Below are 24,261 nucleotides of genomic sequence, written 5' to 3'. Positions count from 1 at the left end.
CCAGTACCATACTGTCTTGATTACTGTAGCTTTGTACTATAGTCTGAAGTTCAGGAGCCTGAATTCTCCAGCTCCGCTTTTCTTTCTCAAGATTGCTTTGGCTATTCAGGGTCTTTTGTGTTTCCATACAAATTGTGAAATTTTTTGTTCTACTTCTGTGAAAAATGCCAGTGGTAGTTTGATAGGCATTGCATTGAATCTGTAGATTGCTTTGGGCAGTATAGTCATTTTCACAATGTTAATTCTTCCAATCCAAGAATATGGTATATCTCTCCATCTATTTGTATCATCTTTAATTTCTTTCATCAGTGTCATACAATTTTCTGCATACAGATCTCTTGTCTCCTTAAATTATGTTTATTCCTAGGTATTGTATTCTTTCTGCCACGATGGTAAATGGGATTGTTTCCTTAATTTCTCTTTCTAATCTTTCACTGTTATTGTATAGGAGTGCAAGAGATTTCTGTGCATTAATTAATTTCTGTGCATTAATTCTGTGCATTAATTTGTATCCTGCTACTTTACCAAATTCATTGATTAGCTCTAGTAGTTTTCTAGCAGCATCTTTAGGATTCTCTATGTATAGTGTCATGTCATCTGCAAACAGTGACAGTTTTACTTCTTCTTTTCAAATTTACATTCCTTTTATTTCTTTTTCTTCTCTGATTGCAGTGGCTAAAACTTCCAAAACTATGTTGAATAATATTGGTGAGAGTGGGCAACCTTGTCTTTTTCCTGATCTTAGTGGAAATGGTTTCAGTTTTTCACCATTGAGGACGATGTTTGTCATATGTGGCCTTTATTATGTTGAGGTAAGTTCCCTCTATGCCTACTTTCTGGAGGGTTTTTTATCATAAATGGGTGTTGAATTTTGTTGAAATCTTTCTCTGCATCTCTTGAGATGATCATATGGTTTTTCTCCTTCAATATGTTAATATGGTATATCACATTGATTGCGTATATTGAAGAATCCTTGCATTCCTTGTATAAACCCCACTTGATCATAGTGTATGATTCTTTTAATGTGCTGTTGGATTCTGTTTACTAGTATTTTGTTGAGGATTTTTGCATCTATGTTCATCAGTGATATTGGCCTGCAGTTTTCCTTCTTTGTGACATCTTTGTCTGCTTTTGGTATCAGGGTGATGGTGGCCTAGTAGAATGAGTTTGGAAGTGTTCCTCCCTTGGCTATATTTTGGAAGAGTTTGAGAAGAATAGGTGTTAGCTCTTCTCTAAATGTTTGATAGAATTCACCTCTGAAGCCATCTGGTCCTGGACTTTTGTTTGTTGGAAGATTTTTAATCACAGTTTCAATTTCACTGCTTGGGATTGGTCTGTTCACATTTTTTATTTTTCCTGGTTCAGTCTCGGAAGGTTGTGCATTTCTAAGGATTTGTCCATTTCTTCCAGGTTGTCCATTTTATTGGCATAGAGTTGCTTGAAGTAATCTCTCATGATGCTTTGTATTTATGCAGTGTCAGTTGTTACTTCTCCTTTATCATTTCTAATTCTATAGATTTGAGTCTTCTCCCTTTTTTTCTTGATAAGTCTGGCTAATGGTTTATCAATTTTGTTTATCTTCTCAAAGAACCGGCTTATAGTTTTATTGATCTTTGCTATCGTTTCCTTCATTTCTTTCTCATTTATTTCTGATCTGATCTTTATGATTTCTTTCCTTCTGCTAACTTTGGGGTTTTTTTGTTCTTCTTTCTCTAATTACTTTAGGTGTAAGGTTAGGTTTTTTATTTGAGATATTTCTTGTTTCTTAAGGTAGGATTGTATCGCTATAAACTTCCCTTTTAGAACTGTTTTTGCTGCATCCCACAGGTTTTGGGTCGTTGTGTTTTCACTGTTATTTGTTTCTAGGTATTTTTTGATTTCCTCTTTGATTTCTTCTGTGATCTCTTGGTTATTAACTAGTGTGTTGTTTAGCCTCCATGTGTTTGTATTTCTTACAGAGTTTTTCCTGTAATTGATATCTAGTCTCATAGCACTGTGGTCAGTAAAGATACTTGATACAATTTCAACTTTCTTAAATTTACCAAGACTTGATTTGTGACCCAAGATATGATCTATCCTGGAGAATGTTCCATAAGCACTTGAGAAGAAAGTGTATTCTGTTGTTTTTGGATGGAATGTCCTACAAATATCAATTAAGTCCATCTTGTTTAATGTATCATTTAAAGGTTGTGTGTCCTTATTTATTTTCATTTTGGATGATCTGTCCATTGGTGAAAGTGGGGTGTTAAAGTCCCCTACTATGATTGCATTACTGTGGATTTCTGCTTTTATGGCTGTTAGTATTTGCCTTATGTATTGAGGTGCTCCTGTTTTAGGTGTATAAAAATTTACAATTGTTATATCATCTTCTTGGATTGATCCCTTGATCATTATGTAGTGTCCTTCATTGTCTCTTGTAATAGTCTTTGTTTTAATGTCTATTTTGTGTGATATGAGAATTGCTACTCCAATTTTCTTTTGACTTCCATTTGCATGGAATATCTTTTTCCATTCCCTCACTTTCAGTCTGTATGTGTCCCTAGGTCTGAAGTGGGTCTCTTGTAGACAGCATATATATGGGTCTTGTTTTTGCATCCTTTCAGCCAGTCTATCTCTTTTGGCTGGAGCATTTAATCTTTTACATTTAAGGTAATTATTTATATGTATGTTCCTATGACCATTTTCTTAATTGTTTTGCATTTGTTATTGTAGGTCTTTTCCTTCTCTTGTGTTTCCTGCCTAGAGAAGTTCCTTTAGCATTTGTTGTAAAGCTGGTTTAGTGGTGCTGAACTCTTTTAGCTTTTGCTTTTCTGTAAAGCTTTTAATTTCTCCATCAAATTTGAATGAGATCCTTGCTGGTTAGAGCAATCTTGGTTGTAGGTTTTTCTACTTCATCACTTTAAATATGTCTTGCCACTCCCTTCTGGCTTGCAGAGTTTATGCTGAAAGATCAGCTGCTAACTGTATGGGGATCACCTTATGTGTTATTTGTTGTTTTTCCCTTGCTGCTTTTAATATTAGTTCTTTGTATTTAATTTTTGATAGTTTGGTTAACATGTGTCTTGGCATGTTTCTCCTTGGATTTATCCTGTATGGGACTCTCTGTGCTTCCTGGACTTGATTAACTATTTCCTTTCCCATATTAGGGAAGTTTTCAACTACAGTCTCTTCAAATATTTTCTCAGTCCCTTTCTTTTTCTCTTCTTCTTTTGGGACCCCTATAATTTGAATGTTGGTGTGTTTAATGTTGTCCCAGAGGTCTCTGAGACTGTCCTCAATTCTTTGCATTCTTTTATCTTTATTCTTCTCTACTGTAGTTATTTCCACTATTTTATCTTCCAGGTCACTTATCCGTTCTTCTGCCTCAGTTATTCTGCTATTGATCCCTTCTAGAGAAATTTTAATTTCCTTTATTGTGTTGTTCATCACTCTTTGTTTGCTCTTTAGTTCTTCTAGGTCCTTGTTAAATGTTTCTTGTATTTTCTTCATTCTATTTCCAAGATTTTGGATCATCTTTACTATCAATATTCTGAATTATTTTTCAGGTAGACTGCCTATTTCCTCTTCATTCGTTAAGTCTGGTGGGTTTATGCCTTGTTCCTTCACCTGCTGTGTGTTTCTCTGTCTTCTCATTTTGCTTAACTTACTGTTTTGGGGGTCTCCTTTTCGCAGGCTGCAGATTCGTAGTTTCAGTTGTTTTTGGTGTCTGTCCCCAGTGGCTAGGGTTGGTTCAGTGGGTTATGTAGGCTTCCTGGTGGAGGGGGCTAGTGCCTGTGTTCTCGTGGGTGAGCCTGGATCTTGTCTTTCTGGTGGGCAGGTCCATGTCTCGTGGTGTGTTTTGGGGTGTCTGTGGCCTATTATGATTTTAGGCAGCCTCTGTGGTAATGGATGGGGTTATGTTCCTGTCTTGCTAGTTGTTTGGCATAGGGTGTCCTGTACTCTAGCTTGCTGGTCATTGAGTGGAGCTGGGTCTTGACGTTGAGATGGAGATCTATGGGAGATTTTCACCATTTGATATTACTTGGAGCTGGGAGGTCTCTTGTGGATCAGTCTCCTGAATTGGCTCTCCCACTTCAGTGGCACAGCCCTGACACCTGGCTGGAGCTCCAAGAGCCTGTCCTCCACAGGGCTCAGAATAACACGGAGAACAAAAACAAAGAAAGAAGAAGATAAAATAAAAGAAAATAAATTAAAGTAAAATAAAATGAAATAACGTTATTAAAATAAAAAATAATTATGAAGAAAAAAACTTTTTTGATTAAAAAAATAAAGTACAGACAGAACCCTAGAACAAATGGTAAAAGCAAAGCTATACAGACAAAATCACACTCAGAAGCATACACATGCATACTCACAAAAAGAGAAAAAGGGAAGAAAAAAATATATATATATATATATCGTTGCTCCCAAAGTCCACATCCTGAACTTGGGATGATTCCTTGTCTACTCAGGTATTCCACAGATGCAGGGTACATCAAGTTGATTGTGGAGATTTAATCCGCTGCTCCTGAGGCTGCTGGGAGAGATTTCCCTTTCTCTTCTTTGTTCGCACAGCTCCCGGGGTTCAGTTGTGGATTTGGACCCTCCTCTGCTCGTAGGTCGCCTGAGGGCGTCTGTTCTTCTCTCAGACAGGACAGGGTTAAAGGAGCCGCTGATTTGGGGGCTCTGGCTCACTCAGGACGGGGGTGAGGGAGGGGTGCGGATGCAGGGTGAGCCTGCGGCAGCAGAGGCCAGCATCACGTTTCACCAGCTTGAGGCACACCGTGTGTTCTCCCAGGGAAGTTTTCCCTGGATCATGGGACCCTGCATTGACGGGCTGCACAGGTTCCCAGCAGGGAAGGTGTGGATAGTGACCTGTGCTCACACACGCTTCTTGGTGGCGGCAGCAGCAGCCTTAGCGTCTCATGTCCATCTCTGGGGGCCGCGCTGATAGCCGCGGCTCGCGCCCGTCTCTGGAGCTCCTTTAAGCGGCACTCTTAATCCCCTCTCCTCACACACCAGGAAACACAGAGGTAAGAAAGTCTCTTGCCTCTTCGGCAGCTCCAGACTTTTTCCCGGACTCCCTCCCGGCTAGCTGTGGCGCACTATCCCCCTTCAGGCTGTGTTCACGCAGCCAACCCCAGTCCTCTCCCTGGGATCCGACCGAAGCCCCCATTAAACTTTAATTTTTTTTTTTAAAGGTGATTCTAGAAAATAACAAATGTATTTTGTTTGCAATATGATGCTATTTTCGGTGTTAACTATTTTCCCAGAAGGAGGCAGATGGTTGGTAGACAAAAGAGGAAATTCTAAAAGCTCTTAATCCTTTATATATAGTAACTTTTACCTGAAGATACTGAATATATAACTTCTGCATTGTTTCCTTCATCAAGATCCTTTGCAAACACAGTTGTAACCAACATATTTACTGGTTGACCTTCCAGAACCTGTCATTAAGACAAATGACTTACAAATTAGTCAGTGAAATTTAAAAAAGAAATATCAATGAATCTTTAAGTTACAGAACACATTACTACTAAGCATTATTTTTTTAAACTACTTTTAAATCCACACGAAATGCAAATGTCTACCATATAAAAGTTATATGGGTGTAAAACCATGAAAAAAATCCACATTACAAATGTAAATGTTTTTCTCAATTTGAACAAATTACCTGCAGCATTTAATCTAATTTTGAGAAAAAAAGGAAATAAAATTGACTAAAAAAATCTTAGACTTTTGATGCTTTTTAAGAATTCTGGCATTTTCTTATTCATCCCTTTCTTTTAAAAGATCCAAAATACTCTAAAGATAAACATAAGCCATTATTTCAGGAAACATACCTTATTAATTAACAGAAACTTTCCTGAAATTCTGAAATGTACATGTGGAATTGAACTCCAAGTTTAGGGTCTTACTGCCTAATTAAGCCATGATACATAAAACGATATATTAATAAAAATCATAAGGATAGTATCATAATGTTCTGCATTGGTAGAATTTTCTTTAAATATGATTTTGGAAGATAAATTTAAAGTTATTAACTTCCTCAATACCTATTTCGAGGTTTTCAATATGCATACCTGATCTCAATTTGAACGCCCAATTGTTTCAGAGCAATAGCTTCCCAACGTTTTATTCATATAACCCTTTCATTTAAAAAAAAGTATGAGTTCCTCCAAGATACATTTATTAATTATGTACATGAACTAATATGCTAACTTATTATGTACATTATAAAACATACAAAAACATGGAAATGAAAAAGATAAGATCATGTAAATATAATGAGAAGTTTCCGCATGTGCCTGCAAAGATCAAATGCTACAATCTCTGGCTGCAGGTCCCTCCACTTTAGAGCTACAAATTGTTCTCCTATCTTCAACTAACCATCTTAGAGATGTGTTTCAATTGCCCACAAGGAGCTGTAGACAAAGAAAGGCATGCAAATTACTGAAAAAAAACAAGCCATGTCTGAGCAATACTGATAATGAAGTACCATGACGTTTGCATACAACAGACAGAACTACATTATCATAAAACCACTGAATGTGTGATCCCAAATAACACATATAAGCATTTTCTTTTCTTGTTTTAATTGTGTTTTTTTTTTTTTTTGACATGTGGACAATTCGAACTCTAGAAATGTATGCATTTCCACACAAGACTGACTGGATAAATTCATGCTTTTTACCACAAGATGGTGCTCAAAACAAGTAACTAAGAATACTACAAACGTTGCACGGCTACTTGGCTCCACATACCTTGATGTGTAATTCCTTCCCAGGAAGGCACTGTGGGAAATACGGCCTGTTATCGTTGATGTCAGTAACTGAGACATACACCAGCGCGGTGGCATTTCGAGGAAGGGAGCCGTGGTCGGTCACTAAGACAGTCACCTGATGGTGCACCCGTTGCTCATGATCCAAGGCCACCCAGCTGATAAGTTCGCCTGAGAAACACAGAGCAGGATGAAAGAGGCTGACGCTTGTACTAGAATTGTGGCTTTATGAACCACCAATTAAATCTCAGACCAATTCCCAGAAAGGAAAATCAGATATAAAGCTCTAAAAGCACAACTTCCAAGACCACATGCTTTAGTAATCTAGCTCTGCTGTTGAAAGAATTTTCTGAAGTTTCTTCTGCCACCTTCAATTTGTCATTCTTTGTATTTCAAATTATCTACCATCAACCATTCGAACTAAAGAATGAATCCATAACAACAAATAATAAAATACTCTGTGGTAATTTAATAATAATTTAGAAGATTTAAAGTTACAGCATGTCTCCCTTCATACTGAATATACAGAAAGCACCTCAGCTCTGACATCACAAGGTCTGGTTTGGGCGCCAGTTTCTTCACCTCAGGCACAGAAGGACCTCTCTGACCCTACCTCCTAGGGCTATCAAACACTAACGCAATCATAAATTTAAAAGGACTCTGTAAGCTGTAAATTATTACGAACGTGAGAGTTGTTATCATTACTTAAGATAATGGCAAGGTACCTTCATGAAAATCAAATACAGTCCTAGGTGATGGTTTGTCTTTTATGTATAGAGTTATTTATTTTTATCTCACAAAATATATGTATAGTGAGGACAGTGGCTTCCCAAATAAAACTCTTCATGCTTTACAAGCCATATTTTACATATTCTTGCTAAAACTGTTTTCTAGGCGACTAGCCTCGTGTTTCATCCACAGACTCAGGCATAAAATCGTAACTGCCTCTACCTACCGCCAAGGGCCATCTCTGGTAGCCCGTCTCCCGCTGCAGAGTTCCAACAGGCGTTAATATCCTCACTATTTATGAAAATATCTATTTGTGAGAAAGTAATCAAGAAGCAACTACTACCTAACATTGCCATTACCAAGATCTTTTTGCCCTCTTCCTCCAAATGAAATGTGTAGAACAAATGACAGTGTGTAGAACAAAACAAAAAGTGAAATCAGGAACAACAAAAAATTCATATTTGGATAAGTTGCTGAATTGGTGAAGGTATAATGCAGTGTTTACCATATCCAATTACTATATCAACTATATTTATAAAGTGTTTAGTATAAGTGTGATTCTAATAAAAATGACAAAGACAACAACTGCATCTTTAAAGTTCCAAAATGCAATTCTTCTAGAAAAACCCTAAATCCTGAATGGCAAACAGATTTTTATTTGCTGCACCAACTCTGACTGACATGTAGCAGCTGTTCGGAAAGACTAGGAGGCTCAGCCGGGGCTGGGCATGGGGGTTCCACATAGGGTTCCGTGGGAGTGAGGTTTCGGGTCACCACCTGAGGCTGCTCAGAGCCCCGGATGTGGAGGGCGTGCCTGCGTGCTGCGCATGCACGCCACGCACTGGAGGATGTCGTCAACCCCTGCGCTGCCCCACTGTCCCCAGCCCCAGTGAACAGGAACAGCTTACGAGTATGTAGCCTTCCAAGTCCCTTCATAACACTTTAACTCTTCACCCCCCACCCCCCACACACACACACCCAGAGCGGGACACGGAGCATGGCGGCAATTGTCTCCTTTTTTCAAGGTAAGGAAACTGAGTCCCAAGGTGAAGCTTCTTGCTTCTAGCCGTACAGCGATTCTAGGAATGGACACCTGGTCTGAATCTGGACTAACTGTGGGAAAGAGAAGATCATGGGGGAACCGAATGTATATTTCAACTTCTTTCGAAAAAAATAAATTACCGAGTGCAGTAGAAAACCTAGCGAACTATCTAACACGTGGAAGTAAAGAGCAAGCCGGACCATCCTGTGCAGCCGGTGCAGTTTGTGCCTTGCTGCGGGGCCCAGCTCAGGACTGAATGGGAGCCGAGATCCAGCTTGCAATCTCGGCAGGCCTTGTGCCCTGGTGTAAAGCTCCATCTGCTGGAGGAAGGGGCACCTTTTCCTAATCCACACGATAGGTACTTTGAAGGTAATCAGAATTGAATTCAAATTCTGTCCCACTATAGAGCAAGGGGCACCACGTACCAAGGCCACAACATGAATGGTGCCTCCTGGAATTGTACAAAGCGGTGACCTTCTCACTTCTTTCTAGCTCTGTGACTTTGGGCATGTTACTTGAGCTACTCGAGTTTCAGTTTCTCCAACTACATGGTTGCAGTATAAACATAGTTCATTTGTAGGTATTTGCAGGAATTAAAGACTTTGTAAATGTATACAATATAATAACATTTGTATATTTAACTTAACTAATTAAGACATGAAAAAAACCTCAGTGTAAATATTTGCCCTTTCCCTATGTTTCCCTCATCAAAATGAGAATGGAGAAATATATCAAAAGAGTGACTTTGAAATCTTAACTTAAAATCTTAAAAAGTGGATTATTCTCTAGTTTTTCACTGATGACATTTATACTTTATAAAATATTATTTGAAAAATTTTAAAGACATCTACAAATGAAAAAGAGTGGTTGGGCGGGGGGGTGGAATTAGACTTTACACAAGAATTTATCTAGTCCATTTCTGAGTGTACCTCTAATTCAAAATAAGAACCATATACGGACAGTATGTGGGTGTGAGGCAAGAGAAATATGAATCATTTAAGGGAAAATTCTGTTCAATTTTGACTTCACTTTAAAAATCACAATACTATAATCAAGAAAGATATTTACTAAAAACTGTAATTTTAACTATATGTTTGCTAAAAGATTTGAGTTTTGTCAATTCCAATTTTAAAGGAATAAGTGCAAGCTACAAAATGCTACCTGTATTAGGATTCATCTTGAAGAATTTTCCATCAGACAAAAGGAAATATGACAGCTGTCCATTCTTTCCCGAGTCTCTGTCAATTGCTGTAATTTTGCCTATTACCCCTTGGGGAACAGGACTCTCCTTGACTTTCAGAAACAAGACATCATGCAAGAAGGTAGGGGAATTGTCATTCTCATCCAGGACATGAACAATTACTGAAGTGCTCACATTTTGTGACATTCTGTCCTCCGGGATCCAGGCAAACACTCTAAAATTATATGTTTGTGTGGATTCATAGTCGAGCTGTCGCCGCAAATAAATCCAACCTGTGTAAGGATGGATGCCAAACGCAGCCGAGTTTGGGCCGGACTCCAGCAAGTACAGGAGCTGCGGGGGTGTGTGCTGTGGGCCAAGCTGGCAGGCCTGGATTTTCAGGACCGGGGTCATCAGTGAGAGGGACTCACTAACTTCCGCTTGATAGACCAAATGCTCAAAAGTTAAAGACGGGTTTTGCTCTTGCTTTTCAATAGTGACCGTCAGCACTAACAGGGATGCCTGAGGAGGAACGCCGAGATCCTGGGCCATGAGGGTCAGAGTGCACTCCTGGGGCCCAGCGCCTGCCAGGCTCTCGTTGAGGTACACCACACCAAGCCCCGAGTCAACGGAAAAGATGCTCGGGCTCTGACTGGCAATGGCATAGCGGATGACCCCGTTGGGCCCGCTGTCTTTGTCTGTTGCACGGGCGTGGTACAAGGCTGTGCCAGTCATTGTGCTCTGGGATATCGTAACCCCATCGGAGGCTTTGTGAAACACTGGGCGGTTGTCATTGACATCGATGACAGTTATGTTGACCTCTGTGCTGCTGCAGGCGGCAGAGCTGCCGAGCTGTGCCTGGATGGTGAGCACAACCACGGGCTGTGTTTCGTGATCCAGAGGCTTCTGGGTTCGAATGGTGCCCAGCCATGGGTGAATAAAGAACTTTCCGTCCAGATCACCAGAGGAGATCCTATAAAGAATTGGCTCTGAGGAATCTGAAAAGGAAAAAAAAAAAAAAAGAGCAAAATGAAAAGAGAAAGCAATCACTTTATGCCAAAAGAATGTACCTACTGGAAACAGAACTGAAAGCATTAATGTATATCACATCCACAGAGAATACGATGCAATTTCTCACATTTTCCTCAGCTCTCCAAAGCCTGTTGATAAGTGGACACATGGTTTCAGATGTATTAGTGGACAAAAGTAATGTCCAATGGACAAGGCGCAAGCCACGAGTTTCACCATCTTCCTTACCTCTTCTTGTATTAAGTAAAAGGGAAAGGTATTCAGAAAATAACGTGGATGCCTGTTTTACAGTCTGTTTTATATATTTGAGGAAGCAAAGTCAAGTTTACACTGGTGTTTCTCTATGATATCTACCAATAAAAGGAAAATACCCTCCCTAAAATTTAAGGAAAGGAGAGAAGATGGGTTAGGGTTACGGAGCATGACAAGATCTTTGGACAAGTAATTCACTTCTAAGAATTTTTCTTGCAGAGAAATCTGTACAAGTCATATAAGGATGTTTGCTTGAGTAGTATTTGGACTAGCAAAAATGATTGTAAATCATTCAAATTGATAGCAAAAGGGAAATGTTTAAATAAATACTATGCAACTTCTAATTTTAATGAGACGGAATGATGTCCAGTTACTTGGAAAACTGTCCACAATATACAAAGTGGGGAAAAATGGTCATTGTAGAACAACAAAGATAGTTGCATGTATTTTCATTAAAAAATTTTTGGAAGTGTGTGTGTGTGTGTGTGTGTGTGTGTGCACGTGCGCTTTGAAGAATGGGTTAAAAGTACCTGTTACTTTTGTGATTAGAAAAACAAAGTAGGATAAAAATAATGTTGAGAGGACAAAGAACAAGCCATAGATTGTATGGTCTCAATTCTTGCATGGAGAAAAGGAAAGATTTATTCAAGACTGTACAACCTAAGAAAATATAGAAAATGTTCCAGTAATGGATTTCAATGCAGCATAAGAAGTACTTACTCAAGGACTCTTTTGCTTTCACTGTCCCCACAGGACTGTCTTCAGGCACATCTTCATAAATTGAGAAAGTATACTTAGGCCTTTCAAATTCAGTGGGTGCCAGAGTTGTCTGAAGAATGTGTATGGTGACTTCAGCATTAGTGACAGATGTGAGCCCACCACCATCTCGAGCACAGACCATCAGCAAAAGTGTCGTGGATTCCAAATGACTAAGAGTTGATGTTAAGTAAATAATCCCTGGGTAGGGGAAGGAGAGAATTAAAAACCAGATAACATGCAATAAATACTGATGAGCCATAGTAACACCTGATCTGTTAATGCTACTGTGATGGTTAATTTTATGTGTCCACTTGACTGGACCATGGTGTGCCCAAATATTCAGTGAAACATTATGCTGCATGTTTCTGTGAGGGTGTTTTTGGGTGAGATTAACCCAAATGGATAGACTGAGTCAAGCATATTGGCCTCCCTGCTGTGGGTGGGCCTCATCCAATCAGTTGAAGGCCTGACTGGAACAAAAGGGCTGGTCCTCCTCCAAGTAAGAGAGAGTCCTCCTGCCAGACTCTGTTAGACTTGGGACATTGGTTTTTTCCCTTCCTTTGGAGTTGAACTGAAACATCCTGGCTCCACCTGAGTCTTGAGACTGCCAGCCTTCAACCTCGAGCTACACCATTGGTTCTCTGGATCCTGAGTTTACCAACTCACCTGCAGATCTTGGGGCCTGTTAATCTCCATAATCACAGGACTAATTCCTTACAATAAATCTCTTTATATTTATCTTTATATGTCTTTATATTTATATGTCTCCTGTTGGTTCCATTTCTCTGGAGAACCTTGATACATCTACTTTCCAATCAAAGAACTTGAGCATATTTGCAAAATGATGGTCCAAATTCTGTCAAGTAAGCAATATTTCCAGAGCTTAAATATTAGACATCTTGGAAGTATATCAATTCACCAGAAAAACAAAAACTGTTGCCTTTGTTAGGCCTTCCTACCATATCAGCAGCCCAGGATGATGGACTAGCAGAGTATACCCCGTAATCCAATGTAGTCTAAGCTAATGCAGGGTTGTTGGGTGATCACAATCTACCCAGGCACCGGGACCCTAAATCTACAGATGAAATTAAAGTTTTATCTTCTGGGGTATTTGCCATTTGTCCTGAACAAGACCATGGAGTGCAGCACTTTTTTTCAAGGAACTCCATTTTTTTTGTTATTGATGAGAGGGTATAATATCAATGGCTGTGGGTAGGAAAACTTCAAAAATGTTAAAACCATGGGGATAAGCTAGGCTTATACACAGAGTGTTTGTGAGAGGAGAAGGTCTTAATGGATAAGTTGGGGAGAGATCCAGTAATGCTAAGAAAACCAATCATTTAATATGGCTAACCCACCCATTGGTGTGTTAGTGTGAAAACATGAAAATAGATAACCAACTTAGAAATGAAAATGTTAGTTGTAGTTAACAAAAAAGAAAAACAGACAAACTTTTAAATGAATTTACAAACAAATAAATGTGGCTGAAGTGTATGGAATCTATCACAACACAATTGGCCGTAAGTATTAGTTAAATGAAGGACTACTGCAGTTTTGCCAGTTTATGAGAAGCTTGCAAAAACATCAGAATTATCAGTTTTCTAGGCATAAAAAAGGTGACACCCATTTGATTTCTTTCTTTTTTTAAATCAAATATTCCCTCTTATAACTCCAATTCCTTGTTCCTATTCCCATTAGAAATTTAGTGAATCTGTCTTATTTCTCCTTGGCAAACACATCATCAATAACCAAAGCCAAATATCTCATCAGACCTGCTCCAGGCACAGCATCCCCGTTTTCTTATCTGACATGATTTTACGTCATTTCTCTTACAGTTCCTTTCTCCTGAACATTCTCCAAGTTGATCCAGGAACACATGGTTCCAGATAACAATCTGACTATAACAAAGAAGAGTATAAACATTCTTTATTGGAATACTTATAAAATACTAATGTAACCAAGTATTATCACACCCACTTTTAGCAGCCGTGTTAAAATCGGGGTTCACACTGATTTGCTGGTCCACCAAAGCACTCAATACTCATCACACTAATTTCTAAGTCAGGTCTTTCCCTTCCGTTATTGAGTAGCTTCAGAATTCTTCTTATTAAAGTCTTGGCTTGATTAAAAAATAAAACTCAAATAATGCAAAAGTGTCTGTCTACAGAAGAAAATGAAAAGTCTCTCTACCCCAATAACCCCCCACTCCCTGGGCACAGAGTCTTCTAGAGTTAACTCAATTTTAATTATTGAGACTTTTTTAAGAGTTTTATTTTCCACTCTTGATGATTATGACAATGAAAAGATTAATGCCTGCCTCAAGTAGACCATAAGCTGGTCTTCCTGCCTTCAGACTGACTCCTTCTAAACCATTCTTCATACTTGTATTAGGATAGTCTTCCTAAAATCCAAATCTCAGCCTATCAGTGCTTCCCCCAGTTTTCAGGGGAAGTTCAAATGCTTTATCGTAATAACCAAGCCACTCAATTAGCGCTTTTGCATCCCTGTGGCCCCATCTCACCATTCTCTCTGTACAGGACATTTTGCTCTTGGCACAGTCAACTCTTTCTAATTTCCAGAATAGATCTTGCTCTTCCCTTTAGATTGCTGCATCCCCTTCCTGGAATAACTTCATCTTCTCTGACAATGATTTCTACTCATGTTTTAAAGCACAGCTCAACTTTCACCTGGCGCAGATGACCTTCTCTTACCTTCCACTCTCTTTCAGAGACCACTCTTCCAGGATCTCACAGTGGCCTGAGTACATGTGCCTATCATACATTTACTACATTGTACTTTAATGGTTTTTGTCTTTCTTATCATTCATTCACTTATTCATTAGTTTACTCCATGGTTTATAAATAAAATCAAAAAACAACATTTTGAAAATATATAAACAACAATTTAGTATACATAATAACTGAAGAGTTCTGTAACTAAGATGAAAAAATACAGGTAAGCCAAAAGTTAGGGTAGCAGTGGATAAGGGCAGATAGATAAGAAAGAATAAAGTATGAATAAATATGATAATGCTCAAACTCATTAAAAATAACAAATGCAAAATAAAAATAATTACCTCTTGTTTTCACCTCTAATGTTTGCTAAAACTTTTAAGTTATATTATGTAGGGTTAATAAAGGGTGTGGTATGGATGTACACTGTCCAAAAGGCACTTTTGGCAATATTTATCTAACAGTAACTTGTTCATGTTCAAAACATAGAAATCTACCCTCAGATCACCTTTGAGAAGGCACAGTGAGGGTGGTGCTTACCACCCAAGGGGGACTGCAAGACCAGTGTGGCTGATGGTGGTACTTCTGAGGGGAATGATTCTCATATACAGGAAAATGAGAAGCTGATAATTAGATACATCAGTGACGTTTCTGAATAAAGAGAGACAAAGATAAAATCTTATAGCAGCAACAAGAGAAGAAAAACTGAGAACATATAAAGGAACAATTCTTTGACAACAGACTTCTCAATGGCAACAACAGAGGTCAGAAGTTAATGAAGTAATATTGTGAAAGTTACAGAAGAAAACAACTGCCTACCTAGAATTTTCTACTCAGATAAGCTATTTTTTTTAATGTATTTATTTATTTTTGGCCGCACTGGGTCTTTGTTGCTGGACACGGGCTTTCTCTAGTTGCAGTGAGCGGGGATTACTCTTCATTGCGGTGTGTGAGCTTCTCATTGTGGTGTCTTCTTTTGTTGCAGAGCACGGGCTCTAGCTGCGCGAGCTCTGTAGTTGTGGCGCATGGGCTTAGTTGCTCCGCGGCATGTGGGATCTTCCCGGACTACGGCTCGAAACTGTGTCACCTGCACTGGTGGCTCTTAACCACTGAGCCACCAGGGAAGCCCCAGGTAAACTATTTTACAGGAGGAACGTTGGATCAGTCAGGGTTCTCCAGAGAAGCAAAAACGAATAGTTGCAATAGATAGATAGAGACAGAGACAGAGATGGGGGGAGAGAAGATAGACAGGGAAAGAGGGGGAGAGAGATAAGGAAAGAGAGAGGGAGAGACAGGGAAAGAGAGAAGAGAGAGAGACATTTATTTTGAGGAATTGGCTCATGTGGGGGTCGGTCAGTCTGGAATTTGTAGGGCTGGCTGGAAGGCTAGAAATTTCTACAGGAGTCAATGTCACAGTCTTGAGTTGGAAAGCAGTCTAGAGGTAGATTTACTTCTTCCTGGGAGGACATCAGTCTTTTCTCTTAAGACCTTCAACTGATCAGAGAAGGCCCACTCACATTATGGAAGATTATTTGCTTTGCCCAAATACTACTGAGTTACATGTTAATCATATCTAAAAAACACCTTTACAGCAATATCTAGACTGGTGTTTGACCAAAAATTAGGTACCATAGCCTTTACAGCAACACCTTTACAGCAATATCTAGACTGGTGTTTGACCAAAAATTAGGTACCATAGCCTAGCCAAGTTGACACATAAAATTAACTATCACAAGCATAAAATAAGACCAAGACAGTTAGATAATTTACTTCTTACAAACTATCACTGAAAGAATTACTAAAGGGAACAACTGTTTTCTGATACTAAATACAATGACCAACCCTCCCCTTGAAAGCAAGTGCTGCAAAAAAATAAAAATATAACCTCTTAAATACATTTTAAAAATTGACAGTAAAGAAGTTAAAAAATTAAGTGATGTCAGGAACCCAGAGCATATGCAGCATACTGAATTTAGCTTTGGCCTTCAGTGTATTTACCAAACCCTAGTGTACTTGAACTTTTCTTCTAATGATCTTGTGGAACTCTGGGGGCAGAAGACAAGACCAGGGCCCTTGGGGATGGGAGCAGGTTGGAGAGGGAGAGTCTTGCAGGACTTCCACCAATAAAATTAGATCCACAAAACTTTCAGTGTAAGAGGGAGCTAGAAATAAAACCCTGCCTCCCCAGTGAAAATTTATGACTTGAAACCTGGTGCAGAACAGAGGGGTAAAAATTTCCTTTGAGAATTCTTAAACATAAGCCAAACTTCACACTAGTTTGTAGCCTATATTCACAGTACAGGATGATGTGAAATTTCTTTTTACCTATTTTGATTTATTTTGTATGGCCACCTGTTCTTCTCCTGCCCCTACGTGAAAATTCAGGAAGCTCCTACCACCTCCACAATCACTAGCAACCAATTAAAGTTATTTCTGTGACCTTAAGTCACAAAACAGTTTCAATTTAATAACTAGAATATAAATGTCTTTAGAAGAATCAAAGTGTAAACTTGAGTTAAAGTTCAGGTGGGGAAAAGAATCTGAAAAAGAATGAATATATGTATGTATGACTGAATCACTATGCTGTACACCTGAAACTAACACATGATTGTAAAGCAACTCTACTCCAATAAAATTAAAAATAAATAAATAAATAGGTATAATTTAAGGCAAAAAATATATATAAATAAAGGTCAGGTGGAGCACATGCTGTAGGTCAGATGTCGCTGGCTGCTTCTCTCTCTCTTCCTCATATTGCTAATATGAGTTTCTGAACCATCTCGGTGCACCTGGGGGGAAAGGAGGGGATGGGAGAGGAGTGGGAACATTCTCACTGGACAGGCACCATCGCCGTGATGTAGCGTCAGTGCTCTTCCACCTGGGCAGCTGTTTAGAAACCACCTTCTATCACTAGTGTTTTTGTGGCTTTTTTGGAGAAACCTTCCATCTTCTAATCTGAGGCAACCTTAACAGACGTAACCATATCCCTCTTCAGACTGTTCACTTACTGCTTCCTTGCCTCCTGAAAAGCTAACAACGCTCAGACCTCTCCCTCTGGCCTTAGTGGGCAGGACCTAAAACAGCTCCACACCAGCTGTCTCCACCCCAGAGGACCACGGGCCCCACAAACTCCAGGAACGGCTTATCTTCACCCTAGAAACCCCTCCTTTCTTCCACCGTCCATCATTCCTGCTCTAGATTTTTCAGGTGAGAGACAAACTTGAGTCTGTTAGCCCCGAACCGCAGGGGTTAATACTCAGTTCTCTGACTGGTGAAGTGCAGGCACCCCACCTGGGGGTAACCCACAAATCCACAGCAGCTCTCTCCAAATTATCAACCCTTTTATCTCCAATTTAGAAACCTTTATACTTCTGACAAGCTGGGTAAAGTTCAGTAGAAAAATCAAACTGCTTTTCAGTTCCCTCCTTTGTAAATAATCCTGCACAGGATCCCTGTGGTATATATCTTAGTAACTCAGCCCTAACTTCCATTTTCATTTCTTGTTACAAATGCTTACTAATCTCCCTCTCCACATCTTCATTTATATTCTTCACTTCTCCTGAATCACTATCGTTCTTCCCCCACTTGCATATCCAAATCTGAGCCCTCCTGTGAGGTTCAGCTCAAGTTCCCCGACTACTCTAGATTCTCCCAAGTTCTCTTCTGAAGGTCTGCTCTCCCTGTGGTCCTCATGCCATCAATACGTGGAGTTTACTCTTAGAATTTCTGTTTCAGGGAAGACAAATGCAAAGTCACCTTAATGAGACATGAGACAGTGGGAGTCTATGGCTTACACACTTGATTGTATCTAAAATGTATCTTTTAAATGTTCTAACCCAGAGGGTTGATGACGAGTCCAGAAAAAGTAGGTAAAAGAGAGGTAAATGTTAGGCACACAAATTCAGGCCCAGGCTGTACAAGAGAAGTGGGAACAGCCTTCAGGTACTTCCCTCCCAGCGAACGGCAGAGTAACGCAGAACGCTGTGAGTCAGCAGGCCTTCACAGTTCTGTTCTACTGGCAAGAGCATCTTTATTACGGAGAAGATCCATCCGGTTATTTTAATCTGGTACCACTAAACATTAACATTATCTCATTCCCTTCTTTAAAAATCAACGTTTCTCTGTAAACTTTCCCAGACTGATTTGGCTTTCTCCATAGTGTGCCTGAGCGGAGAAGGCAAGCTGGACACGAAGCCTTAAGAATTCAGTTCCTGTGACAGTTACGTTTTTTCCCTATAACCTGGTAACTGGCATTCAGTTTGATACATCAAAAGAAAGAGCTTGCTTAATGTAAGTCTGAAGATAAAATACTTTAAGTATAGAATGCCATCTGTTGAAGATTCTTAGGAGCCAGACAGCTGGGCTTCTTTTGGTCAAATAACTACACTACAGTGTGTGGTCATATTCTCAAATACTTGACCTTCGGAATGTAATTATTGAGTCTGGCCTTCTATATTTTTTTTTCCTATATTTCCACATATGTTTCCATAGTTTTCTGTACTCTGGTCTGGACTATCTATTTCTTTTCCGGTATTAAACTTTAAAAATTATTGTAATTTCATAATATGATTTTTTAATTTATTTATTATTGAGATATAATTGACTAATACTATTGTATTAGTTTTAGATGTGCAACATAATAATTTGATATATGTATGTATTGTGAACTGATTACGAGAATAAATTTAGTTAACATCCATCACCACACATATTTATAAATTTTTTCCTTGTGATGAGAACTTTTATGATCTACTCTGTTAGCAACTTTCAAATTTACAGTATAATATTGTTAACTACAGTCACGATGCTGTACATATATCCCCAGGATTTATTATCTTATAACTGGAAGTTTGTACCTTTTAACCCCCTTTGCCCACGTGACCTGCCCCACTCCATCCCCAGCTCCGGCACCCACCGATCTCTTCTCTGTAAATTATATGCGCTATTATTGTCGATTCAGCTGGACTGCAAACTTTCTCGTGGCAACAGCTCCATCTCATTCTTTCCTTTTTTATATCAACGACCATTTATTGTGTACCATCTACATTCCAGGAAATGTGCTAGTAACTGGAAAGGTGGTAGGGAGCAAAATAGACTGTGTCTGCAGCCATTACCTAGGTGAATATGTGAGTGTGGGAAGAGAAGAGGATAGAGCCATCAAATGTTCTGTGCAGAAGGGAAAATGCATGACGTGCCTATGGAGGGAAACATGGTGGGCTCAGGGAAAGGAGGAGAAGGAGGAAGAAAGAGGAGGAGGAAGAGAAGGGGAAGAAATAGTTGGTGTAAAGAATGAGCACAGGGCTTCCCTGGTGGCGCAGTGGCTGAGAGTCCGCCTGCCAATTCAGGGGACGCGGGTTCGTGCCCCGGTCCGGGAAGATCCCACATGCTGCGGAGCGGCTGCGCCCGTGAGCCATGGCCGCTGAGCCTGCGCGTCCGGAGCCTGTGCTCCGCAACGGGAGAGGCTGCAGCAGTGAGAGGCCCGTGTACCGAAAAAAAAAAAAAGAATGAGAACAAAGAGTAAAGAGAATTACTGGAGCTCAGGCCACAGGGGAAAGGAGGGCAGGTCATGAAGAGCCTGGGAGACCATAACAAGGATTTGGTCTCCGGCCAAAGAGCCATGGAAAGTCATCGAAAGATTTTAGGCAAGCAGGTGAGATAACCAAATCTGTCTTTCTATAGTTGAACAAGTTCCATCTCATGCCTATATGTATGAATTTTACTAGGCTTCTTCTGAGCCAAGGACTACTTTTTTGGCTTGCAAAGCCAACTTTGTGCAGTGAAACAGTTTCTACTAGAGACCAGTAAGAAGCTAGTAAGTTTCTTTGAATGAACAGTCACCACTTAGAAGAGGAGAGTATTAAGATTAAGTGTGCCCTTCTATATGTGGAATATTTCAAAACATTCACTTCTAAAACCATTCAAGTATAAAGGGGAGCTAGAAAACTCACTTACTTGAATTCAACATTCGTAAATAGACTAAGCTGTCTACTAAATGCTGATGGGCCAGAAAATGTAGCTGTAAAAATATATATATATTACATATTATATATATAGAAAATAAATAATAAAACAGTAAGTAAAATCAATAGCTCTCTTTACCTGTATATTAGCCAGCTTAAGACTTATGACATTATATTTTAAGACTTTAAAGTACAGTGATTATTTGGCTCTCATTTTTTTCATGACACTTGCAAATTATCATTAACCACCAGTCCAGGGGATCAATTTTAACTTTAAAAAATAGATGTTGATTCACTTACAGAGCACTACTTATTTTAAATTTTAGTTACTGTAGTGCTTAGAGTTATACATACTAATTATAATGTGCAATAGTATTTGTCTATGCTATTTATCTTGTCACTTATTTAAATAGAGGAAATTGCTGGGATGAATTATTTTAATTGATAGACTAATAAAAGAACTTAAAGACAAAGGTCTCTTAAATCTGATATACAAATAAAAGCATGTTCTTCAACTAATTAAGCAATAATTTTAGAATCAAGCTTCCTAGAAAAGATGGGATACTCTTCACCAAAGTAGTACTTTGTAGTTAGAAAATAACCTATAGGTCATTACTAAAAGTGAAAGCTATGGGATAGTTAAGAACAAAAATAAGGGACTTCCCTGGTGGTGCAGTGGTTAAGAATCCACGTGCCAATGCAGGGGACACGGGTTCGATCCTTGGTCTGGGAAGATCCCACATGCTGTGGAGCAACTAAGCCCATGCGCCACAACTACCTACTGAACCTGTGCTCTAGAGCCCTTGAGCCACAGCTACTGAGCCTGCGTGCTACAACTACTGAAGCCCGCATGCCTAGAGCCCGTGTTCCTCAACAAGAGAAGCCACCACAATGAGAAGCCCGCGCACCACAATGAAGAGTAGCCCATGCTTGCTGCAACTAGAGAAAGCCTGAGCACAGCAACAAAGACCCAACACAACCCAAAAAAAAATTTTTTTAAAAAGAACAAAAATAAGCACAAAATCATGACCTTCACCAAACATGGAGTCTGTAATTTTCTCAAAAACAGAGACAGACCAAAAACTATGGGATATCAATATCAATTTCTTATTGATTATTGATATTTATGGTGTCCTTCCTATATTCCTTTTGTGAGAATATAGAAGCTTATTCACCAAATAGATGATATTGTACTCTTTATTTTCCACACAAATCTGGGTAACTAAGCTGCATTGGCTGAAAGGAGTAGGATGAATATTTTGAACTTGTCTATCTCATACTGACAACTAAAACAGTTCTTAAGAAAAATGTACCTATTTTGGAAGATTCCACTGAATTCTATTTATTCAACTGAAAAGAGTAAATAAATCAACAGAATAATTATTATCTCAAATAGGCTTATATAGGAAGTCACAATGAGAGATCATTTCTATCTTATTTAGTTGAATCAATGGAACTTACATTTATCTTAGCTTTGTCTTTAGTTTTTTTTTTTTAAAACCATAATCATAGGAAGTTTTTTTTATATATAAATTTATTTATTATTTAGTTTTGGCTGTGTTGGGTCTTTGTTGCTGCACATGGGCTTTCTCTAGTTGCAGCAAGATGGGGCCACTCTTTGTTGTGGTGTGAGGGCTTCTCATCGCGGTGGTTTCTCTTGTGGAGCACAGGCTCTAGGCACATGGGCTTTAGTAGTTGCGGCACATGGGCTCAGTAGTTGTGGCACGTGGGCTCAGTGGTTGTGGCAAATGGGCTTAGCTGCTCCTCGGCATGTGGGATCTTCCCTGACCAGGGCTCGAACCTGTGTCCCCTGCATTGGCAGGCAGATTCTTAACCATTGTGCCACCAGGGAAGTCCCATGGAAAGAGCTTTGAAATGGAAATTAGAGAAGTAAAAGTGTCAGGAGTACTACTAACTCCTTGAGCAAATCACTAAGTCTCTTAGGGTTTTCAGTCTCTTAATTTACGATGGGAATAAAAACATCTGCCTTGCTTATGTCATACGTTGATGTAAGGCTCAAATAGGCAATATATGGAAAAGATGTCAAAAAGTATTGTCTGAGATGGAACAGTATAGGGACAGATCACAGGTCTAAGATGGAGTTCAAGTCCTATTATGCCATTTACCAACTGTGTACCTTTAGGGAAGTCACTAAATCCCTTTCTGCCTCAATTTCTTCCTCCACTAAATGAGGGAGCTGATCTGTAAGGTCCCCTCCATCTCCAAGAGTCTGTGATCTTATACTGGAAAAACTAATGAGAAAACCCTCTAACATGCTTTTGTTTCCCATGAAAGTGACACACACTGATTAGGTGCTCATGATTAATTTTAGTCTCTGTCTTGCAAATGAAAGAAAGTCACTTTTTGGGGGCATGAGCAAGTTCACATCCCATATGAAATAAGGTGTGGTATTAATTTGTTAACTATATATCAGAATGTTCTGAATGTAGGAAAGTGACAATCATGAAGAATTATGAGAATCATTACAAGGTATGAATACTGAGTGTAAAACTAAGATTAGAAAAGAATCTGCCCTTGAGATAAAAACAGACTTTGTGCTACATTACTTACAATCCCTGTTAAAATCCACACACTCTGAACAAACAAGAGATTACAACTAAACACAGAGGCAGGGCTGGTTTAACTCATTCAGTTGCCCTTTTAATTCCTTGTTTTTCCATGGTATTCAACCTGGCTTTTATGTGCACCACAACTAAACCCAGGACAGGCAATAAGCGAGGCAACATAAGGTCTATTATCAGATATATGAGAGCAAGCAGGAATTTTTGTCTGTCTTATACACTGATGTATCCCAAACACGGATAGCACTGCTTGGTTCATATCTGTGGAAACAATTAACTTGCTTCCATTTTCTGCCTTTCTTTTCCGAACTTTTGACTTTTCTGTATATCATTAACATGAGATAAATCACAAAAATTTAACCACAGGTAGCCCTAGCAAAAGAGGTAACTGGGCAATAATAAATGACCCACACAAATGCTTGAAACCTGTCACCTTAAAATGATTTGAATTAGAACTAATGTTTGTTGCAGAGTAAAATTACTAAATATATAGGACAACACAAAAGCTAAAAATTGCTCCTTTTATTTACTAAAGAGACTACTTCAGACAATGTAAAAAAAATCAACCTGTAGTTCAAAAAATGGGATTAAAAATACATGAAAAAGAGCTATTAATAAATAAGCTTCTTGTGTTTCCTCCTTTTAAAACTCAAAACAGTGTGGTCTGCCTCGTGCCCACATCAAAAGAACCCACTAACTGAGAATAACAGAAACGAAGGCTTAAGTCAATCTCTCTCTCCTGGTGCCGAAACCCGTTATACAAAAATGTTCTTTGAACCAACAACACACTTAGAAAGCCAGAAACAGAACAGGAAGATAAACCCACAAGAGAAAACAACTAGGACATCGCCACACACCCTCCAGTTTTCTCCAAAACATTTTTCTTCCCAGATGAACACAGTAAGTCCAAAAGCTCTATTTTTAATGCACGAGTCTTGGTTGTGGCACAAACAGATCAATGGAAAATCTCATCTTCATGAACACTTGAGGCTATAACACAAAGTATGTAAGCTTATAAAATAGCATGTCTAATATAGGAAGCCTCAAAATGAAAGCACGAAGGAACCAATGAGAAAATGAATGAATGTCTCTAAGAGAGAATTTTAGAGTATTTCAAGAAGTGATAATGTATAAATTGGCTATCAATTCTCAATCTTCTCCTCTACTATATAACTATGTACAACTATATGCATGTGTGTGTGTGTGTGTATTTAGTTTGTATACTTGTATACCTAG

The 24,261-nt window shown here is 39.0% G+C and overlaps 1 protein-coding gene across 1 annotated transcript in view; it reads right to left on the bottom strand.

Moving 5' to 3' along the window:
* Positions 1 to 24,261, bottom strand: part of DCHS2 (dachsous cadherin-related 2) — a 151,432-nt gene that overhangs the window by 108,719 nt on the left and 18,452 nt on the right. The window contains exons 3-6 of the mRNA XM_022599653.3: positions 11,713 to 11,949; positions 9,693 to 10,709; positions 6,744 to 6,931; positions 5,327 to 5,426 (exon numbers count right to left, since the gene is read on the bottom strand). Of these exons, the coding sequence (XP_022455361.2) occupies positions 5,327 to 5,426; positions 6,744 to 6,931; positions 9,693 to 10,709; positions 11,713 to 11,949 (1,542 nt within the window). The remainder of the gene's footprint in view (positions 1 to 5,326; positions 5,427 to 6,743; positions 6,932 to 9,692; positions 10,710 to 11,712; positions 11,950 to 24,261) is intronic.

This window comes from Delphinapterus leucas, chromosome 5 (genome assembly GCF_059928025.1).
Source record: "Delphinapterus leucas isolate spDelLeu-1000000601 "Yukka" chromosome 5, BTC_Dleu_Yukka2, whole genome shotgun sequence".
Taxonomy (NCBI): Eukaryota; Metazoa; Chordata; class Mammalia; order Artiodactyla; family Monodontidae; genus Delphinapterus; species Delphinapterus leucas.
The sequence above is the reverse complement of the archived record's forward strand: the minus strand, read 5'-3'. Positions and strand labels throughout refer to the sequence as shown.